The sequence below is a fragment of the Strongyloides ratti genome, assembly GCF_001040885.1.
Source record: "Strongyloides ratti genome assembly S_ratti_ED321, chromosome : 2".
NCBI lineage: Eukaryota > Metazoa > Nematoda > Chromadorea > Rhabditida > Strongyloididae > Strongyloides > Strongyloides ratti.
In genome coordinates, this window is record NC_037308.1 from 6,194,301 (window position 1) to 6,207,334 (window position 13,034).

General features: G+C 21.2%; 3 protein-coding genes across 3 annotated transcripts; all 3 read right to left on the reverse strand.

The window, feature by feature from the left end:
• Positions 1-1,034: 1,034 nt before the first annotated feature.
• Positions 1,035-3,488, reverse strand: SRAE_2000196200 (Hypothetical protein; the record flags this gene model as incomplete). The annotated part of the gene is made up of 4 exons (XM_024652976.1): positions 1,035-1,352; positions 1,405-1,649; positions 1,926-3,249; positions 3,387-3,488. 4 exons carry the CDS (start codon positions 3,486-3,488, stop codon positions 1,035-1,037), a joined length of 1,989 nt encoding a protein of 662 aa, XP_024506498.1.
• Positions 3,489-5,759: 2,271 nt separating this feature from the next.
• On the reverse strand, positions 5,760-9,911 carry SRAE_2000196300 (Hypothetical protein; the record flags this gene model as incomplete). Its single annotated transcript, XM_024652977.1, has 5 exons — positions 5,760-5,820; positions 5,880-7,040; positions 7,505-7,626; positions 7,923-8,577; positions 9,874-9,911. The coding sequence occupies 5 exons, from the start codon at positions 9,909-9,911 to the stop codon at positions 5,760-5,762; spliced, it is 2,037 nt and encodes a 678-aa protein (XP_024506499.1).
• Positions 9,912-11,279: 1,368 nt separating this feature from the next.
• Positions 11,280-12,671, reverse strand: SRAE_2000196400 (Hypothetical protein; the record flags this gene model as incomplete). Its single annotated transcript, XM_024652978.1, has 4 exons — positions 11,280-11,420; positions 11,473-11,526; positions 11,568-12,164; positions 12,210-12,671. 4 exons carry the CDS (start codon positions 12,669-12,671, stop codon positions 11,280-11,282), a joined length of 1,254 nt encoding a protein of 417 aa, XP_024506500.1.
• Positions 12,672-13,034: the final 363 nt, after the last annotated feature.

Here is a 13,034-nt window from a genome sequence, read left to right on the forward strand (position 1 = left end):
AAATTTTCAAAACAAAAAAAATGTAAATATTAAAAAGAAAATTAAAAAAAAAGGATTTTATGTTTGCCGGCAAACTTTATTTTTACAAATTCTTCCTTAATGAGCATTGTTCCGGATATAAATGTTTTTTTGTAGACATGATGATAAACGACAGAAATTAAATTGTATTTATTCTTAATTTTTTTTATAGTTTATAGTAATATTGATTTAGACTTTCAGGTATTTTTTTTGTATCTTTTTGTATCCTATTTTGTATAAATTATAGTTAATATTTATTGTATATGAGTGAATTTATTAGTATTTATAAAATTATATATCTGATAACCTATTAATATATAATTTTAATAATAAAAAATTTTTTATTAGTAAAAACCCATGTTAAATGTGTTTTGTGAAATTTATCTATCTTTTACATGATTATTTATTAACAATCAATTGCGATAATGTAATTTAAAGTAACGTAAAAGAAAGTTTGATGATTAAAGTTAAATTTCAAATTGTTTTGAACAAAACAATGATTACTTATTTTGGTTAATAGTTTTGTTTGTTAACATAAATTTCTTATCAAAATATATTTTTCTTAGTCAAATGTATTATTAAAAGATAATAGAAATTAAATTTGCTTTCTACTAATAATGTTTTCTATTGTGTTATTGTCATTCTCTTAATTTAACATGAATATTAAAATATCTTTAAGTTTTATCAAAACTTTTTAAATTAAATTATAAATCTTTATTTATTAATTTTTAAATTTAAATATTATAATATAAATTTATAAAAATAATTATGATGTTATTTAAATTTTAATTTTATGTGAATTGCTTTAATCTAACAAGTGACAAAATGTTTTGATTTGTTACTTTTTTGTGTCTTATTTGGTTATTAATTAATTAAGATAATATTTATAAAAATAAACATAAAAATTTAAACAAAATGACATATTTATTAATTAGAGGCATACGATAATAAAAGTAATTAGAAATTATTACAAATATTTAAAAATTTTTTAAATTTTATTTATAATTTGAATTTTATCATAAATTGTCCCTTTCATCACAAACTTTCCATATTTCCATATCAAGTTGAATCATCTCTTCTTTATTATACATTAAAACTTCTTCTCTTGTTATCTTTGTATTAATTTCATTCTTTAATTCTTTCAATTCTTTTTGATATTCTCTTCGTTTATTTAAAAGTTGTTTCAGTTCTTTTTCATATTCTTTTTTCTCATCAACAGCTATTTGCACACATACTTGATCTGTATGAATTGTTACTTTTAAAATTTCAAGAAGTTCTTTACTTAAATCTATTAATTCATGTAATAAATATCCTGTATCTTTTGTAGACATAATCTATATAGCATTAATTACAAAAGATAAATTTATTTATTTAAGATAAACTCACATTAATAGACATTAGATTGAATATTTGTTTTTTAAAAAATCTTATCTTTTTATCCATATTGATGGATTTTTTTGTTACAACTTCTAGTTGATGGTCAAGTCTTTTTTCTCTATATTTAATTTGTTCTAATGTTTCTTTTAACTCTTCCAATTCATTTTTATATTTTTCAATTTCAATAAGTTGATTTTTGATTTCTTCTCTATAATATCTTATCTTTCCAACAGTTTTCTTATCATCATAGTTCATCTCTAATAATAATAATGAAAAAGTAACACTATGTACAAAAATAATATTTAATAACAAAAATGAATGTGATCCAAAAAAGAAATCAATAATTATATAATATTAAAATTTTAAATATTATTCAATGATTTTATTATTATTAAAAAAAAAAAAAGAAAAAAGGGTAATTAATTTTGAAAACTACAAATTTACTCCACATCTTACATTTTTCTTACAATGCCTTCGGCAATACAAAAGTATTATATAAAAAATTAAAGCAGATATAAATACAGAAGCACATACAAGAAGAGCAAAACTTTCAGGATCACTTATTATTGGCTCCTCAAATTCAACATTTTCATTTTTTTTATAAATATTATTATGTGGAATGTAATCATATGAAGTAAAACGATTTTCATCACTTATTATATTATGTTTTTTAATATCTTCAAAAGTTATATTTTTAACTTCTGTATCTTGCATATCAAAATCTGGATCTTTTTTAGACTCTCCAAAATGGCGAATTTTTTTAATATATACTTTACCATCAAGAATTGGTCTATCCTGTGGAAAAATATCATCATCCATTTTGTTTTTAATTAACACTTCAGAAGATTTATTTTGTTCTTCTTTAATGTTATTAACAATTGATCCAGAATCTATTTCGTAAAGAATTGGTTTAACCATTTGGTCATCTGTAAAACTTCCAACAAATTCTTCTGTTGAAGAAGGTTTGGTTGTATATTTATTGAAGGTTGGTGTAGTTATCTGTGGAACAACAGAATACCTTCCATAACTATCTCCAATAAAATTTGGAGGAATATCTTCTAAACTTTCTGTTGACAAGAAAATTCCTGTAGATCGTTTTGTTGATATTTTATTAATATTTGGATTTAAAGTTGTTATCTCTAAGACACCTTCATTTTTTTCTTCATTATCAAATTTAACTTTTTCAAAAGATTTTTGTTTTAATTTACATTGATCCAAAAAATCATCATCAAATCTAAGGTCATTTTCTGGTAAAATATGTGATAGAAAATATTTTCTTATAGTTTGACTATTAAATAATCTTTTGGCATTTGGACAATAATCTAATACAGTCTTTGAAAGGCAATTATGATGATAATGTAAAAAACGGCAAGTTTCAACATATTCTTTTTGAGTTTTTATGTTTTTATATTGTATTTCTGCTTCTTTTTTATATGCTGAACATTTAATTCCCATGAAACTTCTAAACTTTGAAATACATAAAAAATTACTTTTTTGTGGTTCTACATATGGGAGACATCTTTTTATTAGTGGTTTAAACCATGGAAGTTGTTTAACAATATACTTTGGAATAGCTAATGTAGAAATTCCAGTACTAGGATTGATAACAAAATCTAACCAATTAACACTGGCACTTCCACCAATTCCAGAACAATGTTTAAGACAATCAGTCAAATCCATACTTTCCCAACATATATTTCTATTATTTGTAACATTTTCAAATGTATCAGAAATTAATAATAAATCATTCAGACCCTCAATATTTGTGCCCTCTTTCTGAAGCATTCTTTCAAATATTCTTTGACATCTTTGTAAACATTCTACTTGCCTCTTTGTTACACGTTTTCCAATGTCCTAAAATTATTTTTTTTAAAAAAAATATATAAATATATGCAAATATTCTTATTTTTCTATAAATATATCTCATAAATTTTATTTTTTTGATATTATAATATTTGTAAAGATAATTGGAATGACAAAATTGAACTAACCTTTTCAACTATTTTAATACTTTTACTCCAAATGACATAAGAATTTAAAATAATGTATAATATCAAAACCCATGAGAAATTGTTATATAAATTACGAAACATTCTATAAAAACAAAATTTTTGTATTAAAATTTTTATAAAAAAAAAAAGTTTTTTAAAAAAAAAGAAGTATTTATATATTCAAAATAATTAAATACATCTACATCTTAAAAATGTTAAAAAAAAATGATGAACATATATTTTTGTTTGTTAAATGAGTAAACAAAATTTCATGCAATAATAAAGTATGCCAAATTTTTTTTTTATTATATCTCCTTCAAACCAACCAACAACTTCCTTCCTTTAACTATATATACTTGGAGAAATTAAAAATCTCTCTCCTTTTTGATGTAGATGGACATAAAAATAATGCTACTTAACTGATATAGATAGATAAAAATTTAAACATTAACTTATTTTAGAATTGTTTTAAATTTTTTACTCATTATTAGTACTAACTAATTCATCTTGGACCCTATTTTCATTTTTACATATTATTATTTAAACCATTTATTTAAATATATTGTTATAAGAAACTTCTTTTAAACTTTTGTTTTGTCATTTTCAAACTATTATTATATGTATATATAATATATCTTAATTAAACTGAACTAAAAAAAAATTGTTCAGGGATAGTTTTAAAAAATGAATAACAAATAATGTTACATATTATAATAATGTAAAAAAAAGTTTACTATTAAATATCAAAAATTAAATTTAATGCAATATTATTATATAAATATAAACAAATATTATTAAACAAATTTAATATTTTCAATTATAAATTGTTTATTTATTCTATATATATACATACTATTATAAAGTGCACAAACATAAATAACTACATTAAGAATATAAAAAGATTGAATTATTAATTTTGAAATGATTTATGTAGACTATATTATAAATAGATACGGTAGAAGAAACACACACATTAATAATTTTTTTTTATTACTATTAACAATGAATAAAAGTATAAAATTTTAGGAAAATGATATTAATAATAAACATTATATTGTTATGCCAATATCACCATGAATAATTTTAAAATGTTTTATTAATTTTATCACAAAAAGAAATTTAAAATAATACATTAAAAAGTTTTATATGCTTTAAATTTTAAATATATGTATCTTTTCTTTTTTTTTTCAAATAAAGATTATATAGTTTTATCAATTTTATTGTTTGCGTAAATATATATATATATATTTTCTAAGATTACTAATCAAATAAAAAATATGATAAATTTACTAATTTTTTTTTATTATTATTATAACTATAGTTATTTATTAAAAATTAGATAATAAAACATTTTACTAATAATGATAAAGAATGAAATATTTTGGATATTGTAATGTTAAAAGTATATGATTATTAAAAATTTAAAAAATAATGAATATGAGAAAGCATTTCCAGATATTTGAGAAGCTTTTAAGTTAGGTGGACAAAATTTAATGTAAGTAAAAAAATATAAAAAATATAAAAATTTTTCTATTCATGAGATATATAAATAACAAGTGTATTTTATAATGTTTTGTCATATCTTTTTTTTTTTTTTTTTGTAAGTTACTAGTATGAAAAAATTGAATTGAAGTTAAAATATAGTATTCTGGAGAAGGAAAATATATACTTATAATATACAATTAGTAATATTTTTAAATTTTAAAGTAAGAACAAGAAATTTGGTATTTAAAATTAAAGTATACCTCATTACACAAGACTTGATATGTTATTTAACAAATTATATTAAAACGATGGAGGATACTGATATTTAAAATAGTTGTTTATTTTCACCTTTGTATGATAAAACGAAGAAAATTAACATTTTTTTAGAATATATCGTTATATAAATGTATATTAAAATAAGTTTATATATTTTCAATTGAAATATTGATACTTTGAAAAAAGAAGTAGGTGATGATTGATAGGATGTGTTCATTTATGATTAATATATATATTGTATGTTTCAAATAATTACTTTTATCTTCACATCATTTATACACATATCATTTCTATCTTCAAGTTTCTTTTTTTTTTATTTAATATAATATCCTTCTCCTTAATTCATGATTGAAAAGAACAGAAAATAGTAATATATAATGTGTTATAAGAAATAATTTAATAATCATTAAGATATATAATACTTTTGTTTTTTGTTTGACTAATTATATTATAAGAGATATAATCTATTCTTAAAATATATATATTTATATATCATAAAAATATATTTTTTTTTTTACTATTGATACAAAAATAATTTATTTTTATTGATAATGTGTTTTGAGAGAAACAATTACCCATTATTTCTTTTTTCCAAAATATAAATTACCAGAATTATGCAAATATGTAAAAATGAAGAATATAAAATATTTGACATGTCATTGATAATCCAAGTCTTAAAATTAAAAAATAATTTTATATAATTATATATTAAAAAATATAATAAAAACTTACATAACAATAACCAACCTGAGTTGTTTTGCCATATTATCTAATTTCAAATTTAATGAATCAACAGTACCTGCAATTTTGTTGGAAGACAAATTAATGGAATTAATATTTCTTGTAATAACAGATTTATCAATAATTTCATTGATCTGGCCTAATAAATCAGAATCCATAGAATTTTTATTGTATATTTGTGAACATATATCTTCTTTTAATGTTGATACATCTAAATTTGATTCACTATTAAAGACGCACTCTGATTCAATGGAATTTGTAAAAGGAATTTTAAAAATAATTGGAATCCCTTGAGCGCTATCATTTTTGCCTAAGATATCAAGAAGACTATTGTACATTGTTGTATCGGCAGAAAAAAGATAAAGAACACGATTTAGTGATGAGTAATGATCTGAAAGACCAGATTGGGTTATGGCATCAAATGGAAGAGAATTTTTAATTGAAGCAAAAAATCCTTTCTGTTTACGAAGTACAACATTACCATAAACTTGAAGGTGTGTCTGAAGTTCAGAATACCTGGTTAAACAATATGTTACCTCAACATAAAATGCATCAGCCATCGGAACACCGGTATTAAAAACTCTTTTGACAAGTTTAGCACCATTATCATAATTATCATTAATTGGTGATAATGTTTGTTCTTCTGTAACATTTATTTTTCCAGAAAACATTGTTTGATTAAAAGACATTGTAAATTTAACATTTCTATAATAAGTTTTATTATCTTTATCTATTAATTTCCATTCTTCAGCAATAGCTTTATCCATTTTTCCAAAAAAAGCCATCTCCTTAGAGGATGTTGCGATAAAACTTTTAAGTTGCTCATACCATGGTACATTTGAAAAAAGTACTTGGAAAAATATGTTAAGAGGAATATTGTAGGTTGAATCAATGTGTTTTCTTCCAGCATGCTCTAGACATCCACAAGATACAGGATAAGAAATTTTATTACATTCATCACCATTTCCAGTAACATCAAAACACTTCTCTCGATCATTCAGAGATGGTGATGATGTTGAAACAGTACAAGAATTTGTTGCTGATGATGAATCTTCTCTATCAATGGAAGTTGAAACATCAGATAAAGATAATTGATCTGATTCATTTGTTTTCACACTATTCAAATCAAGAAATGGAATTTTGTTTTTTTTCCTAAAAAAATTTAAATATTAAAATTATGAAAAAATATTTTTTTAATAAAATATAAGATTAAATTAAAAAAAAATTTACAAATAACAAGATATATAATTATATATATATATTACAGAAGTGCTAAACGATAGTAAAAAAAAAATGTCATACCGCTTAAATCTAACAGCTTTCCAAAAAAGTATAAACTTTTGTTTATGATAATGTATCTTTGATATTTTCATTTAAAATAAAAATGAAAAATTACCCTAAAAAAGGAAACAATAATAATATATTGTTTGATAAAGAGATAAGCATAATAAAGAGGTATACGATAAATATTATGCCAATAGTCATATGTTTTGTTTAACATATTATAATATTATTAATACACTAGTTATTTATATATTTAAAAAAAAAAATAATGTCAAAAAATTAAAATAAAATAATAATAATAATATGTAAGAAAATAAAATTTTCAAACTAACCGTGCAAAAGAGTTGTAAGCTTTTATTATTTGTGATTCTTTTTTATTATTTCGGACTGTTCTTTCATCTGTAACTTGGTCTTTTTTTCCAGTATCAACCACTAAAGCATTTAAAGTTTCTTTCTAAAAATTATATATTACTAATAGTTAATAAATAAACAAAAAAATAATTTAATAAAAATTATATATAATAAGAATTATACCAAATTGTTTATAATAATATTTATTTATTATTAATAAATTTCCCTCATTGGCATTATATTTTCTAAGAGAGTAGTTAAATTTGTTAACATAATCAATAAAATGATAAATGTTTGCCTCATATATATATATATATTATAAAAGAATAAGTATGCTAATGATAAATATAAGATAAAACTACTTGATAGAGTGTTGTTATATTATTTATTAAAACTTACAGCTTTAGTTAGTGAAAGTTTATTATTTACATCATCATCTCTGGTTAATTTATCCAAACTTTTAAACTTTCTAACACCATTTTTAACTTTAAAATAATTTTTATAAGTTTTTAATTTCATTGATGATTTTATTTTTCTTGTAAAACCACTCTTCTTCATCCAATAATTGTCCCATTTCAATATTTTTAATTCATAAATTAACCAATAAACATTTAAAATATCAGTAATTCCATGAAATTTATAAGTAGTACCATTCTCTAGAAAAACTTCTAAATAATCTGTTCCATAACTTTCTATATGATGTTTACAAATTTTTTTGATATCAGCTAATAAAAAATAACATTGTACATAACTAGAGGTATAAGCAAGGTACTTTGGTGTAACATACAAAAATCCATTTCTTGTTGTATCCTCAGCTTCATAACAAGGTATAGCTGCTAGGACATACTCTTTGTCAGGAATTTTTTTATCAAAGTTCCATTTAAAAAAATTTTGATGTTCTGTTAAAGCGTTTGAGGAAACAGCCATCAATGCTCTTGATATATAATCAAAACCACTAGATTTTTGTTTTTTATAAATTGTTGAGTTAGAAATTGTTGTATTAGAGTTTGTCACCCCTGAATCAGTACTTTGGTTGGAGGTTCTTCGTGAATGACTATAAATAAATAGTTAAAATATTTTAAGAATGTATAATATTATATATTTTTTTTATGAAATATTAATTTAATAATTCTATTTTGTTAAATGATAAAAAAATTTAAATTCTAGTAATAGTTATTCTGTTATTTTTTTTTAATAAATGAATATTAGAAATGAAAAAGAGGTTAATGATACTATCAATATAATATAATGAAAAGGTAGAATATTATGAACAATATTATTATTCAATTATTTTTGTAATGGTATCCATATTTTAATAATTTTTTAAATTTTACAATGAATATGTGTATGATCTTACTAACAACATTTTTTTTTCCATTACATTGTAAAAAAATAATAATAATTGATAGATAGATAAAAAAAACTATATTAATGAATATAGTTAATTTTGATTAAAAAAAATTTTTTTTTTCCTGATAGGAATATCCTTCAATATTATTAAATTATGACAACTGTTTCCTATAATAAATTGCACATACTTTTTTAATATTCTTTTGCTTTCACAATATTTTGCAATCTGTACCCATTTATTAACAGATAATGGTTTGATATTATAAATATCATCACAAGATTTAGTTTTTCTTTTTAACTTTAATACTTCTTCTTTTGTTAAAAGAGGACCTTCATCATTTTTTATTGTCTCTTTTTTCTTTGAATTACCATCTTTTTTAATCCATTTTTTTGATTTTTTAAAACTATATTTTAAAATATTTTTAAATCCAGCATATGTACTGATTTTTCTCATACTTTTATCAGGAAATTCAGATGGTGTATCAAGTAATGTATATGATAAATTCTTTTTTAATTGTTTTTGTTTATTTTCTTTACAAATACTAGTATATATATCAGTAGTAGTAGAAGTAGTAACAATATTTTTAACGTCAAAACTTTTTTTTTCCGTCAATGATGATATAGTATTATTACTATCAAGTGTCTCTTTAGAAATATCTTTACTATTTATAGTAGTAGTACAAAGTTTTTTTTTCAAAAAAGACTTCAAACTATATGTTCTATGAGAGAAAGGGCGTTTCTTACAATAGAAACTTTTATGTTTCTTAATAATTTTCTCACTTATAGGAGTACATTTATCCATTCCCGACAATGGTGAATTATTAAATCCAATATAGAAGGAAGCTTTGACATTCGTCATATTTTCAAGAACAAAATAAATTTAAGAAAAATAGTAGTAAGAAAAAAAAAAGATAGAATGAAAATTATAAAAAAAAAAATTCAAAAGAATTCAAAATTTAACCTTGATAATTTCTTTTTTAATAATACATAACTATCTTACCTGTTAATTGAATTTGAAAAATTATAATTCATGTCCATTCTCGCTAATTGAAATAATAAATAAACAATAGGAAAAAAAATTTACACTTTCTGTTGATAGATAAATTTTCTTTTCTCCACAATTTATAGAGTAAAAAAAAGTAAGTATAAATTATCTAGAAAGAAAGGAATATAACTGGCTGTGATTTTTAAAAATAAGGCCTAAAAGAATTACAGTCTAGACATTTAATTTTTATAAAATAAAAATTCAATTCATTTAAAATAGAATTACATATAAAAAAAAATCTTAGTTATATAGTATACTACTATTCATAATCATAAAATTGAAATTGTAACTTTAGTGAAATTTTTAGATTTTTCTATATATTCATGCATTTATAATTATTAGAAAAATATATAGGATATCGTATATTATTTATTTTAATATATATAATTTAAGTAAAAAGATAGATGTTATCAGTTGACATTTTAACGAGTCAAAAATAGTAAAGTAGATAAAAGAAAAAGTTTTAATTAAATCTAGTTAAATATTGATGTACACGTACAGATTACAATGACATTGATTTTCAACAAAAGGAGGAACGGGAATTGTTTAAATATAGTCACCAAAAAAACTGGAGAATTTTATAAAATTAATCTTTTTCAATAGGATTTTTTTTTCACGCAACAAATAACAATAAATATTGTTTTTGAAATAAGGTTAATAAGAAATTTTTTAACATAGATATATCAAAAAATGTGTATGTAATACAAATTCAAAAAAAAAAAAAAAATTTACGTGAAATTTAAGAAAATGACATTGGTACTGTTAGATAAAATGAACGCTTTTCAATAACGTAACAATAACTATTCATATTGATAAATCAATCTATATAAGTCACTTAATAAACATACCACAAAAAAATTAAAATGTATCCTATTAATGTAATGCTGAAATGTGTTGTTTTATTTAGAAAGACATTAATATTTTTCAACTCGTGCAGCAACTTTTAACTCTACAAAATGTGTTTTAAAATGTTAGACAAATATTAATATATTACTGAATAATTTATACAAGAATATTAACCCTATTTCACTCATATAGGTATATATGTTAAGCGAAATAATTTCAACTGTTTTACTTATACTTTTATGACTCTTGACGTAAAATGTCTTTTATTACAAACATAAAAGAGACCAAAATAATCACAATTTTAGGCTAATTTTAAATCACTATAGAATAATATTAAAACGGAATTGTTAAGAAAAAAAAAACAATTAAAATATATTAAAGTTTTTATTATTACTATTTAAATTAAATATTGTGGAAATAAAGGATATAAAAAATTACAAAACAAACATTTATAATTCAAATAGATAGATAAACAGATAGCCGTATTCTAATGAAATAAAAAGAAAGAATTCAATTTAGAACGAAAATCCTGATTGATCAGAAAGATGAGTTGGATAATACTCGATCTTTCCGCTCTTATCCACCTTGATCTTTTGAGATAATGGTTCATTTTTCTTCATTCCTATACTACGTAGAATTATTATTATAATAAATATCTAAAATAATTTTTTTTATTAATAATAAATATTTAATAATTATAAAACTTACTAAATTTAATAAAACACTGATTATAATTATCCATGTTAATAATCTACCCCAACTCTAAAAATAAAAATTAAATAAAAAAAAAAGTGAAAACTTACGCCTTTGTTATCGTAACCAAAATCACCGGTAGATATTTTACCCTGTGATATTAAATAGTCACATGTTTCTTTTGAATAATTCTTATTACTATAAATTCTACAATAATCATAGTCTTTAACAATAAACAATTTTTCATTAGTTATTTCTGATGAGGACCGACACATAATTGCAGTTTTATTTCTACTTAAAGGTCCAATGAAATGTCTATAGCTACCAGGATTTATATTATCATTGACATATAATATACCATTAGCAAAAACACTAGCATTGAGAACAGAAATTATCTTTGTTTCCAATTTCCATAAAGAAGAATCTTCAACATTTCTTCGAAAAACTGCAGAATCAAAGTAATAAATTTCACTATTCATTCGTCCTTTAATATGAAAATAAAATTTATCAGTATATGTGTCATAAGAAGCACCAATCAAATATTTTGCCTTTTCAGGTAATTTTATAGTTCCTTGATAAGCAAATTCAAAACGTTCCTCACTTTTTCTTGGAGCCATAACTTTATAGTGAAAAATTTTATAATTTGTATGATCTCCATCTTGACCAATTATATACAAATCAAAATTTTTATTATCAAAAATAATGTCCTAAAATTTTCTTTATAATTTAAAAAAATAATAATATTAAATTACCTTTATTTTAAAAATAAAACTGAAAATATCTCTGTTGTTAGAAATTTTGGCCATTTGAATATCTTGATTTTCAGTATGTTTAGCACCACCCATAAAAATTCTTTTCAAAGCTCTTGTACTACCATTCTGAAATTTAGGAACAGTCAAAGAAACATATTTAGCGGCTAAATTTCTTTGTTCAATATAGACTAAAAAAAATCTAGGCGCCTGTTCCTTGTCAATTTCATTATGACCTGGAGTCCATAAAAATGGAACAGCAGAGGTTAAATAACAGGCTTTACTACTAGAACAAGCATTACTTCCGGAAAAATGGTATGGACATAACATGGGTTCAAGACTTGTTTCAATTGTCACTTCACAGTCACGATACCCAATCAACAAATAATTATCAGTTCCAAGAATTTCTTTTAATTCAATTGAAAAACCACATAATATCAATGAATATATGATATAACCAATCATTAACATTTTTAACTAAAAAAAATTTTAAATAAGTTTAATTGAAAATTACATTTGGTAAAAGAATTAGTAATATAGGGAAAAAATAACAAACATAACAATTAAAGATCTAAATGAAAGTAATAAGTATAAATACTAAAATTAGAATTTTATTTCAAAAAAAAATATTCGTGAATGAATAAAATTTAACAAAAAAAAAATAGGATAAAAAAATAATAAATAAAGATGACAAAAAAAAAATAAAAGAATAATGAATATAAAAATAATTGTCTTTATTAACAAGTAGCTAAATATAAAGGTCAGTTTAAATATAAATGTATGTAGTTCATTTTTATTAAAACCATTTTCCCAAAGCATCGCCGCGAA